Here is a 12256-nt window from a genome sequence, read left to right as displayed (position 1 = left end):
TAATAGTTTTCATGCTTATCCTTACGAATCATACCTGTATCTCTTTGTTCTCTCTTCCCTCTGATTCTGCCCTTTGCTACCACCATGCTCCTTCTTTGTTAACCTGGACCAATCTTACATTTTATCAAGGGTCAAGAAAAGAGAAGCCCTTAAATCCAATTCAACTGATGTAAAAGCACTTTGGTGACAGGTACGTGATAATGTGCCACATAAATAGAAACGTACTTCAGGAATCCTGGGCCCTTCAGTCATGAACAAACATTATAGCACTGTTAAAAGACACTTTCATGGGCAAAATACACAAAAGGGAAGATGGTAAATTCGTGTGTAGGTCATTTTTATTGTTTTCCATATCTTAAGAAAGAACTCTTATTTTATTCATTAGTGTCCAGCATGAAAGTTCTTTTTAGTGAATCAATATTTGTGTGAACATTTTAAAACTTATGCTTCTTTGCAGTATTACGAATATCCTAACTTGCTAACCAAGCTGATTGTAAAATAGAGCCAACTACCCACAAGATTTTTCAGAAACCTATATAGCCAAATAACTCCTTCTTTCTTATACTGAAGAAAAAGATAAAAATCCTGTATTGAAAAAAAATCCATTAATTCATGTAACAGTCACACTGAAAAACGCAGTTTGTCTGGCTATAAAAAACTGTAACTGGACAAGGCCGGTACCAAGTTCTGCTGCTTGCTGCTCAAAAGGCCAGTACTCCAGAGACAAGTGTTGGTGGAAAAGGAAAAGTTTGCTTTATTCAGGAGGCCAGCAACCTGGGAAGCTGGTGGACTACTGTCCTAAGACCATCGCCAAGTTGCCGGTTTAGAGACAAAGGTTTTATAGGCAGTGTGAGGGAGGGAGCTGCAGGGTACATGAGCAGTTTGTACACAATTTTCAGATTGGTTGGCATCAAGGTGAAGTTTCAAGCAACACCAATCTTCTGGTTTCAACCAGTCTGGGGTCTACGTGCTGATGGTCAGCAGTTTTCATCTCGTGGGGGTATGCTTCCTGTAAAAACAACTTAGGAGTGTGTGTTAGACCTTTATATCTTTCAGGGAACTGGGAGCTTTGTGGTTTTGCTATGTGACTGGCTTATACTGTAAATTGTTGCCATCTTCCAGTACCATGTCCTTGAAGTTAGTAGCTGGAATTAAGCAAGCAGGATTAGTTCTTTCCTAGTCAATCAGTCATTGTCTAAAATAGTTTTATGGCAGCAGAAGTGGAAAATATATGATTAGTTTTGTGCTGTTCAAAATGGGGCAGCTTATGCTCTGGCTACAAAACTATGCATTGAACAGGCTGATAGGAGAGTGCCTAGTAAATTTAATCTGATGATGATTTAACTTTCTGTTGTAATATTACAAGAAAGCCTTAACAAAGTATGAACTGGTCATTTCTTGTTTCACTATACTAGGCAAAATATTTAAAATATAGAGGTATCTATCCATGTTTATTTTAAATATGTTTAAACTTCAAGGTAGTGACTTAGTGTATTTCCCAACTTTCAGCACTGATTATAAGCAAGAATTCTAATTCGGATTCTTTAGCTTAGCTTGAATATTTTATTGATAAATATAGTTCCTATTTCTTTGACATCTTTATACTCTCTTTTAACATATTTTCCCCTTCTCTGCTCCAAAATTATGCCAGATGGTGAACAGTACTCAACCAATAAACATACCTTTTGAAGTTATGGAAATTCTGTTTTCTTTTGAGGAATTTAAAATTAATTTCTTCAATTTTCTGCAGTTACATAGGTGCAGGAGAGCAGCATCTGAAATATCACAGCTTCGTAGATCTAGAGTTTGGACTTCAGGATGTAAAATCTATAATAAATACATGATTTTGAGAAATTAATATTTCCTATAAATATAAATGTTTATACCATATTCAGTGTTTTGATGGTCATAACAGACAAACAGCAGGTGGAAAATACAGTAAAGAATACAGAAACATATCTGTGTGAAGACAGATACATAAAGCAGGAAAAAACCAACCTACTTCCAACTGGAGGTGCAGCTTCTAGTGTCCCCAAAGTCTTACTGGGACACAGAGCACTGTTGAGACAGCTGGTACAGAGTAAGGACCCACTAGAGCTGCAAGCAGAACCAAGGTGGTGGGGGGAGCTTGTCCTCTTCCAGTGGTTCCTATTATTAGAGATTCTAGCTATGTGTCTCTTTGCTCAGCAAGTATGAGTCTTTAAGCACTTATATACCAAATGCTTATCTAGAATATTTACCTCCTTCATTTTTATTTTTGGGAGCTTGTACAAACAAACCCAGTATTACTGAATGTTTACTTGAGGGCAACAAATAGCAGATCAATTTCAAAGCATTCTGAGCTCTTTCTCTGGGGGTATTTTCCTTCTCTTTTGCTTTATTTTTATGAAAATAGAAATGGCTTATACTTTTCTGAACATGAAAGTAATGTACTGTTATTGTAAAACATTCACAGCACAGAAAAATTATAGAAATGATACAAATAACTATTTCTATTTATTGAGCACTTACCAGGAAGGGTACTAAGTGTGTTATATAAAATATGTCATTTAATATTCTCTCTCTCTCTCTTTCTCTCTCTCTTACATACACATATACATACACACACACATACACACACACACTACCCTAAGAGACTGGTCATTGCTATTTTATAAAAGAGGAAATTGAGGCACCCAGAGCTTAAGTAGCAACACAAAGGACACAGCTAAAAAAGGAGCAGAGCTAGGATTGGAAGCCAGGTCTTCCTAATTCCGAAGGCCATGCGTTTAATTAGTTACAGCTAAAATTACCCATAATATCAACACCCAGTGACAAACATAATATTAGTTTTGATGTTTTTTGAGTTTTTAAAAAAACATTTGAAGAAAAATGGGATCAGATCACATATATTTGTAAATGGGCACTTTTTATAAAAATAATTAATTGTGGTTGCATACTATTTTATTTTATGCATGCACCGTAACTTATTAAATGCATCCTACACTGGCAAACACTTAAGTTGAACATTCAGACTGATTTTAAGAGGAAATATAGTACAGTGTATAAGAGCATGCACTCTGGAGGCAGGCTGCCTGAGTTCCAACCCTGTGATTGTGGTCAAGCTCTGCTTTCTTTTTGTGCCTCACCATCCTCATTAAGATGAGGATAATATTTGTGAGAAATAAAGGTGCCTTGCTTATAATATATGCTATATATAACTGTTAGCTATTTTATTATTATGAAAATGTTATGGTGACCATTCTTGCATGCTTTTTAAATTATTATTTTCTTGAGATTAACACCAGTAAATGGTAATTATGTGAGGTCATGGAGATGTTAACTAACCTACCGTGGTAACCATTTCACAATATCTAAGTGTATCAAGTCATCACGTGTGTTGTACACCTTAAACTTACACCAGGTTATATGTCACTTATATCTCAATAAAGCTGGAAAAAAATAACAGAAGTGAAATTTCTGAGTCAATGGTAAGCAAATTTTTAGGACTTTTGATAGAATGCCAAACTGTCCTCCTAAAAGGTTTTTTTAAATCAATTTACACTCTCACAGCAGGGGATAAAAGTGATTGCTCCCCACGCTATTGCCAGCACCAGGTATTACTATTTTTTAAGTCTCTGCTAAACTGAAAGACAAACTCTGACTTTGATTACTAACAAGGTTAAATATCCTTTTACGTATTATTGGTGATTTATATTTTTTCCTTGGAGTATTTCCTGATTCTTCTGTTTTATTATTTGTTTGTTTTGATTTTTCTTAGTGGTTTGCAGGCATGCTTTACATTGGCAAAATAAAAAAAAAAAAGAATTTCATACATATTGCAAATATTTTTCCTAGTTTGTTACTTTATTTTTTTCTTCTTGCCATAAAGAAGTTTATATTTTTATATATTTAAGTCTATCAATCTTTTTCTTCTTGTTTTCTAACTTGGTGTCATGTTTAAAAAGGCCTTCTCCACCCAGAGACTATAAAAAGATTTAGTAAATTTTTCAAAAAAAGCCATCCCCAGATGTGTGCAACTTTTAAAAAAATGTTAGATCTGGTCTTTTAAATAATTTCATAAGCAGGACTTTCATAAGGATGGGGATTAGACGGAAACACCAAGGGAAATAATGCTTTTGATTTTTCTATCTCATTTACCCCCTTAGCCCTTTTTTATTCAGGCAAAATTAGGTTTAAATGAATGTTCAGGATGGTCATAAAACAAAAATTTAAGTCACTGACATACAGGTTAAAGGGATGTGGGGAAGTGAAGAAAACCACGTTTTCTGTAGCGTCATAATGTTTCATCTGTGAGCCACACATACATTACATACATCCACAGAACCATCACAATAAGAACTGGATTCTACCTCCAAAGAGCAAAGCAGACTACAACACTAAAATGTCTGTGTTCAAATGCAAGCTCTCAGGAAGGAAAGAAAGCATTAAAGGCACATCAGGCTAATGTAGAGGAAACACTACGGCACACTGAAGCATAATTCCAACGTGAAGTCACCACTGTAGACATATGGGGAGTGCTACCATCAGAGCTTGCTTCCTTTTGATCCCAGGCTTTGGGCAGAATACGCAGTAAAGTCAGCAATAAGTAGTTCCAGTCTCTGTAGGCAGTGAGTGATGATAGCCGCAAACCCATTTTATAGTTAAGACAACTGTGGTTCAATGTCAGAAGGAGTAGCACGGCTGGAATTTTAATTCAGGTTGGAGGCCTTTACTATACTTATTCCCTTACAGAATAGTTAATTTTAGCTTAGTTAGTGAAGGGGAATAAGTATAAATTAGCTGGAGTGAGGTACCCAAGAAGAATGAGAAGAATTTAGAAGAGTGATTTTTAACTGACTGCCAACCATGAATGGACAAAATCAATAGGCTACGATCATTTTTTTTTTTTTTTTATAAATTTATTTTTATTTATTTATTTTTGGCTGCACTGGGTCTTCATTGCTGTGTGCGGGCTTTCTCTAGTTGTAGAGAGTGGGGGTTGCTCAGCAGTTGTGGAGCAGAGGCTTAGCTGCTCCATAGCATGTGGGATCTTCCCGGGCCAGGGCTCGAACCCGTGTCCCCCGCATTGGCAGGCAGATTCTTAACCACTGCACCACCAGGGAAGTCCCTACGATCATTTTTTTTTTTTTAATTAATTAATTAATTAATTTATTTTTGGCTGTGTTAGGTCTTCGTTTCTGTGCGAGGGCTTTCTCTAGTTGCGGCAAGCGGGGGCCACTCTTCATCGCAGTGCGCGGACCTCTCACTATCGCAGCCTCTCTTGTTGCGGAGAACAGGCTCCAGATGCACAGGCTCAGTAGTTGTGGCTCACGGGCCCAGTTGCTCCGCGGCATGTGGGATCTTCCCAGACCAGGGCTTGAACCCGTGTCCCCTGCATTAGCAGGCAGATTCTCAACCACTGCGCCACCAGGGAAGCCCCCTACGATCATTTTTTAAATGGAATAAGACGTACTAGAATAAAATAGAAAATATCCAAGTGTACTGTACAGAGTACTGTTACACATAGGTGTGGCTTGTGTGCTAGCGTCACAATGTAACATATATATTTCTTACTGTGGGTCTTTTTTTTGTCGTTTGTTTATTCACCCTGAATTTTAATTTTTTTCCAGCTTTATTAAGGTGTACTCAATCAAAAAGTTTAAACTTCTTGAAAATATGGAGTTCATGGATGCTGGTACCATGAAGACAAGAGAAACACCTGAAAGAATAGTGGGAGAAGATTTTTTAGAAACTATTACACATGGACATTCTGGTTATCTGGAGAAAAAAAGAACCCCAACACTTTATTATATTTTAAAATGATTACTAATCCTACTATAAACCACTGTTCCAAAAATCTGAAACCACAGCTAAACAGTAAAATATAATAGCCTGCTTTACAGGCTATACATGCTCTTTGTATATGCTCTTACCTCACTTATATTTGAATCTGTTATCTGCCCCTGCACGCTCATTATTTTGATCAGTCTATCTTTTATGTTGGGTGGCAAAGGCTTGATGTCTGTGATGTATCTAGAAATATTCTTCATGAAGCACCAAAGGCATCTGAAATACAAATACAATATAGTAAATTACACTGTACAGGTACTGATTCCTAATATTTGTTGTTGTTTTTTTTTTAAATAGATCTTTATTGGAGAATAATTGCTTCACAATACTGTGTTAGTTTCTGTTGTACACCAAAGTGAATCAGGCATATGCATACATATATCCCCATATCCCCTCCTTCTTGAGCCTCCCTCCCACCCTCCCTATCCCACCCCTCTAGGCCATTGCAAAGCACGGAGCTGATCGCCCTGTGCTATGCTGCTGCTTCCCACTAGCTAACTGTTTTACATTTGGTAGTGTATATATGTCGATGCTACTCTCACTTCACCCCAGCTTCCTCCTCCCATCCTGTGTCCTCAAGTCCACTCTCTATGTCTACATCTTTATTCCTGCCCTGCAACTAGGTTCATCAGTACCATTTTTTTTTTTTTAGATTCCATATATATGCGTTAGCATATGGTATCTGTTTTTCTCTTTCTGACTGACTTCACTCTGTATGACAGACTCTAGGTCCATCCACCTCACTACAAATAACTCAATTTCGTTTCTTTTCATGGCTGAGTAATATTCCATTGTGTATGTGTGCCACATCTTCTTTATCCATTCATCTGTCAATGGACATTTAGGTTGGTTCCATGTCCTGGCTATTGTAAATAGTGCTGCAATGAACATTGTGGTACATGTCTCTTTTTGAATTATAGTTTTCTCAGGGTATATGCCCAGTAGTAGGATTGCTGGGTCATATGGAAGTTCTATTTTTAGTTTTTTAAGGAACCTCCAAATGCTATTTGTTAGTGCTTAGTCCTTTCATAAACAGGGTGTACATTTTATATGAATATTTACAACTTAAGCTTGGTAAGATGCAAAAGCCTAGTCTGTGCTCAGTTATGGGCAAGTTTCTTTTCCTCTACAACTTTTTCTCAGCATACCTCATTTGCTAAAATGCATTCTGATGACAAGATATTTTTCTTAAGTAAGTCTCTCCAATTCCTAAGACACAGTTTCCACCAAGTTTTTAGTCACATATTTCTAAGTAAACATTAAACTAGGGCCTACAAATTGACAATTTTTCTTTGTTAATCCAACAATCTTGCTTTCACTATTTTTCTTAAAAATTATGCAGGTATTAGAATCACTCAAGAAAGAACTGTAACCACAAAGATTCCACAAATAGTACAAATCACCGAGATAATAAACTTAGTGCCAGTATTGCATATGCACAGAGTTATCAAAGCAGGCAACAACCGAGACCTACATGACCAACGTACCTCATATGTGGCCTGAGATTCCAACTATCCGAGACACTCATATGTTAAACAAATAAATACAAACCTTATTTAATTTCTGCCTACAAATACTCCCTCATATATACACTTTTACATTCATGAACAAATATGATCATACACTTGAATTTTTTTAGTGCAATCTTTATTTTTTCTTCTTTTGGTTGCTTCTGCCTGTCCCTCTCCTTTCCTTCCCCCTTCCACTATTTAGCCTCACCCTATTCCGTGTATGTTCCCTCTTATTTTTTCTCTGTGCTTGTACACACACACATTTACTCACACATGTATGTATGTACTCAAACATACATTGAAAGGGTTAGATTGGGGGTGTGGAGAGATCACTGTTTCCTAGAATGGCATCACTGTATACTCACTTTTCTACACCCTATTTCATTCAATAATACCTTAGGAAATTCTTTAAAGCATCAAGTGTGGTTTTAACTCTCCTTTAATGCCGATATAATATTTCACAGTGTGGATGACTTTAGTCATCCCCTATTGATGAGAATTCCACTGTTTCTAGGATATGTTAACATATGGTGTCAGATTGTTTTCTTCATATTTCCATCAGCAGTGTTGGAGGGTTCCCTTTCCTCTACATCCCTAAGCAGTAGGTATTATTGTTCATTTTATTTATTTTTCCATTATGTCCATTTCCCAATCTCATCCCCCACCACTCCAGGAAACCATTCTAATGTCTAATATGTAACCTTTTGTTGTATGTGCCCTCTTAACATGATTGTTATATGGATGTATTTCTAATTTATGTATGTGGTATTTGTCATAGATTTGCTTAGTCTTTCACTTAGCACTGTTTTTTTTGTTTTGTTTTGGTTTTTTGTTATTTATTTATTTATTTTTGGCTGCATTGGGTCTTCGTTGCTGTGCGTGGGCTTTCTCTAGTTGCGGCGAGTGGGGGCTACTCTTCGTTGTAGTGCGAGGGCTTCTCATTGTGGTGGCTTCTCTTGTTGCAAAGCACAGGCTCTAGGTGCATGGGCTTCAGTAGTTGTGACTCACAGGCTTAGCTGCTCCGCGGCATGTGGGATCTTCCCAGACCAGGGCTCGAACCCATGTCCCCTGCATTGGCAGGTGGATTCTTAACCACTGCCCCACCAGGGAAATCCCTTAGCACTGTTTTTAAGATCGACTTACTCTTAAATGTTGGAAGATCTCATGGGTGAAAAGTGGTATCTCATTACTTTAATTTGTGTTTCTTTAATTACTAGTAAATTTAATATCTTTTCATAAACATGCTGGCTATCTAGATATTCTTTTCTCAGGATTGTCTATTCACATCCTTTGTCTATTTTGCTGTTTTTTACTTACATTTGTAAGAGGTATTTTTGTGGCCAAATACATGACTGATTTTGTATATGCTCTATAAATATTCAGAGAATGTATATTCTCTATCTGAGAGATGTAATGTTCTCTTTCTGTGTATTATATATGTGTGTCTAAATATCTCTCTCCGTGTATGTATACACAAATATATTATGTGTATATGATTATTTATTGATGAGTATCATTTAATTCTTCTATGTTCTTATTTTTTCTACTAAATCCGTAGAATTCTTAGTGTGCAATACTTGTATTTTGAAATCAACTTTTCTTTTTATTTCTACAAGGTTTTGCTAGTTTATGTACATTACCGTTTTATAATGAAAATTTTCAAAACTACAGAAAAATAAAATAGAATGATATAAATCATGTACCCAAAACCAAGAATTTTAAAATTTATTTTATCATTTTGTGTCAGATATCTTTCATAAGATATAAAACACTTCTGATAAAATTAAAGCCTCCTTTGTCTGCCTATTCAGGTTTACTTTATCTCCCTTTGCAGAAACAACTACTACCATGAAGTTGTTGTTCTTTATTTTTAAAATTTTTATTGCAGTATAACTGATTTTGAATGTTGTGTTAGTTTCAGGTGTACAGCAAAGTGTATCAGTTATACATATACATATATCCACTCTTTTAGATTCTTTTCCCACATAGGCCATTACAGAGTATTGAGTAGAGTTCCCTGTGCTATACAGTAGGTCCTTATTAGTTATCTGTTTTACATACAGTCGTGTGCATATGTCAATCCAAACCTCCCAATTTATCTCTCCCTCTCTCCCTACCCCCTGGTAACCATAAGTTTGTTTTCTATGACTGTAACTCTATTTTTGTCTTGTAGATAAGTTCATTTGTACCCTATTTTTAGATTCCACATATAAGTGATATATTTGTCTTTCTCTGACTTACTTCATTTAGTATGACAATCTATAGGTTCATCCATGTTGCTGCAAATGGCATTATTTCGTTCTTTTTTATGGCTGAGTAATATTCCATTGTATATATGTACCACATCTTCTTTATCCATTCCTCTGTCGATGGACATTCAGGTTGTTGCCATGTCCTGGCTATTGTAAATAGTGCTGCAGTGAACATTGGGGTGTATGTATCTTTTTGAATTATGGTTTTCTCTGGATATATGCCCAAGCGTGGGATTGCTGGGTCGTATGGTAGTTCTATTTTTAGTTTTATAAGGAACCTCCATACTGTTCTCCATAGAGGTTGTACCAATTTACATTGCCACCAACATTGTAAGAGGGTTCCCTTTTCTCCACACCATCTCCAGCATTTACTGTTTGTAGATTTTTTTTTTTTAATTTATTTTTGGCTGCATCAGGTCTTAGTTGCAGCACGCAAGATCTTCATTGAGGCATGCAGGATCTTTTGTTGCAGCGCCCGGGCTTCTCTCTAGTTGTGGCATGTGCGTTTTCTCTTCTCTAGTTGTGGCGCACTGGCTCCAGGGCATGTGGGCTCTGTAGCTGTGGTGCACGGGTTCCAGAGCACATGGGCTCTGTAGTTTGCAGCATGCGGGCTCTCTAGTTGAGGCACGCAAGCTCAGTAGTTGTGGCGTGTGGGCCTAGTTGCCCCGTGGCATGTGGGATCTTAGTTCCCTGACCAGTGATCAAACCCGCGTCCCCTGCATTGTAAGGCAGATTCTTCACCACTGGACCACCAGGGAAGTCCCTGTTTGTAGATTTTTTTAAAGATGGCCATTCTGGCTGGTATGAGGTGATACCTCATTGTAGTTTTGATTTGCATTTCTCTAATAATTAGTGATGCTGAGCATTTTTTTCATGTGCTTTTTGGCCACCTGTTTGTCTTCTTTGGAGAAATGTCTATGTAGATCTTCTGCCAATTTTTTGATTGGGTTGGTTTTTTGATATTGAGCTGCATGAGCTGTTTGTATATTTTGGAGATTAATCCCTTGTCAGTTGCTTTGTTTGCAAATATTTTCTCCCATTCTGAGGGTTGTCTTTTCATTTTGTTGATGGTTTCCTTTGCTGTGAAAAAGCTTCTAAGTTTAATTAGGTCCCAATCATTTATTTTTGTTTTTATTTTCATTAATCTAGGAGGTGGATCGAAAAAGATTTTGTTGTGATTTATGTCAACGAGTGTTCTGCTATGTGTTCCTCTAAGAGTTTTATAGTATCCGGCCTTATGTTTAGGTCTTTAATCCATTTCAAAACATTATATTAATAATATTATTAATAATACAATTAATTATTAATAATATAATTATATTAATACTAATAAGATTAATAAGATTAAATCCATTATATAACATTTCAGATAAAATTAAAGCCTCTGTCCACCTATACAGGTTGACTCTATCTCCCTTTGCAGAAACAACTACTACCATGAAGTTTTAAAAATAGTTTCTGTCCATGATTTTATTATACTTTTAATACTAAAGTATATATGCATAAAGAGCATATAGTATTCTTTCTGTACTTATAAAATATTGTGTATTAAGTTTCCTACCATGACTAAATTTGACAATTGTCCTTGTAATTGTGACAGTTTTCCTTTTTATAAGACTATGGTGTTGGTTGCAAATTCATGATCATTTTATCTTCTCGTGGAACATTCCTTTTACCCTTAAGTAATGTCTCTATCTACATTGATGTTTTTCACTTCAGTAAAACCATTCAGTCTGGTTTTACTATTGCTCCACCATCTTTCTTTGGCTTCTTTTGCTAACATCTTTGCAAGATTCATCTGCATTGTTGTAGATAGCTATAGTTTGTTCATGCCCATTTTCACTGCTGCATAATATTCCACTGTACAAACAATTTATTTATCTATTCGACTGTTGGTGTGGTGGTTTATAAGTTTTTACTATTAGGAATATTAATATGAATATTTTGGGACATGTCTCTTGGTACACATGTGCCTATGTTTCAATCAAGTATATACCTGGGAGTGGAACTGCTGACTCATATGGTATGCATATGTTTAGCTTAATGCCCAACAGTTTTCCAAAGTGTTTGTACTGATTCAAAATCCTACCATCAGTCAATGAAAGTTCCTGGAATCCATATCCTTGTCAACACTTGGCATTGTCAGTCTCTTTAATTTTTGCCAGTATAGTGAGGGTATAGTAACAATGCATTGTGGCTTTAAATTGCAATCCCAGATTTTTAATTTGAGCACATTTTCATTCCTTTATTGTACTGATACATTTGGATAGTCTCTTGGAGTTTCTGTTCAAGTATCATGTCCAGTTTTCTTTTGGGTTGACTGTTTTACTTAGTGGTATGTAGGAGTTCCTCTTATATTACAGACATGAGCCTTCTGTTGATTATATATGTTGCAATTATAGACTCCCATTCTGTGGTTTGCCTTTTCATTCTCTTAATCATGTTTTATGTTGTAGAGAAGTACATTTAATGAGGTCCAATATGTGTTTTCTTTATAGCAAGTATTTTTTGTGTTCTGCTTATGAACTCTTTCACTGTTCTACATTCATGAAAATAGTCTCCTATGCTTTCTTCTAGAAAAAATTCATTCATTGTTTTGCCTTTCACTTTTTGACTTAAAAACCCTCTTGTAATTGATTTTTGCAACCGTCAAGAACTGTG

At 36.2% G+C, this 12256-nt stretch overlaps 1 protein-coding gene across 3 annotated transcripts in view; it reads right to left on the bottom strand.

Annotated features, from left to right (window-relative positions):
* Nucleotides 1-12256, bottom strand: part of AMN1 (antagonist of mitotic exit network 1 homolog) — a 63622-nt gene that overhangs the window by 20598 nt on the left and 30768 nt on the right. For all 3 annotated transcript variants that reach the window (XM_057557338.1, XM_057557337.1, XM_007175678.2), the window contains exons 2-3: nucleotides 5916-6048; nucleotides 1683-1827 (exon numbers count right to left, since the gene is read on the bottom strand). In XM_057557338.1, coding sequence (XP_057413321.1) covers nucleotides 1683-1827; nucleotides 5916-6048 — 278 coding nt within the window. The remainder of the gene's footprint in view (nucleotides 1-1682; nucleotides 1828-5915; nucleotides 6049-12256) is intronic.

The sequence above is a fragment of the Balaenoptera acutorostrata genome, chromosome 11 (genome assembly GCF_949987535.1).
Source record: "Balaenoptera acutorostrata chromosome 11, mBalAcu1.1, whole genome shotgun sequence".
NCBI lineage: Eukaryota > Metazoa > Chordata > Mammalia > Artiodactyla > Balaenopteridae > Balaenoptera > Balaenoptera acutorostrata.
Note: the sequence above shows the minus strand (reverse complement) of the source record. Positions and strands in the feature narration are given on the sequence as shown.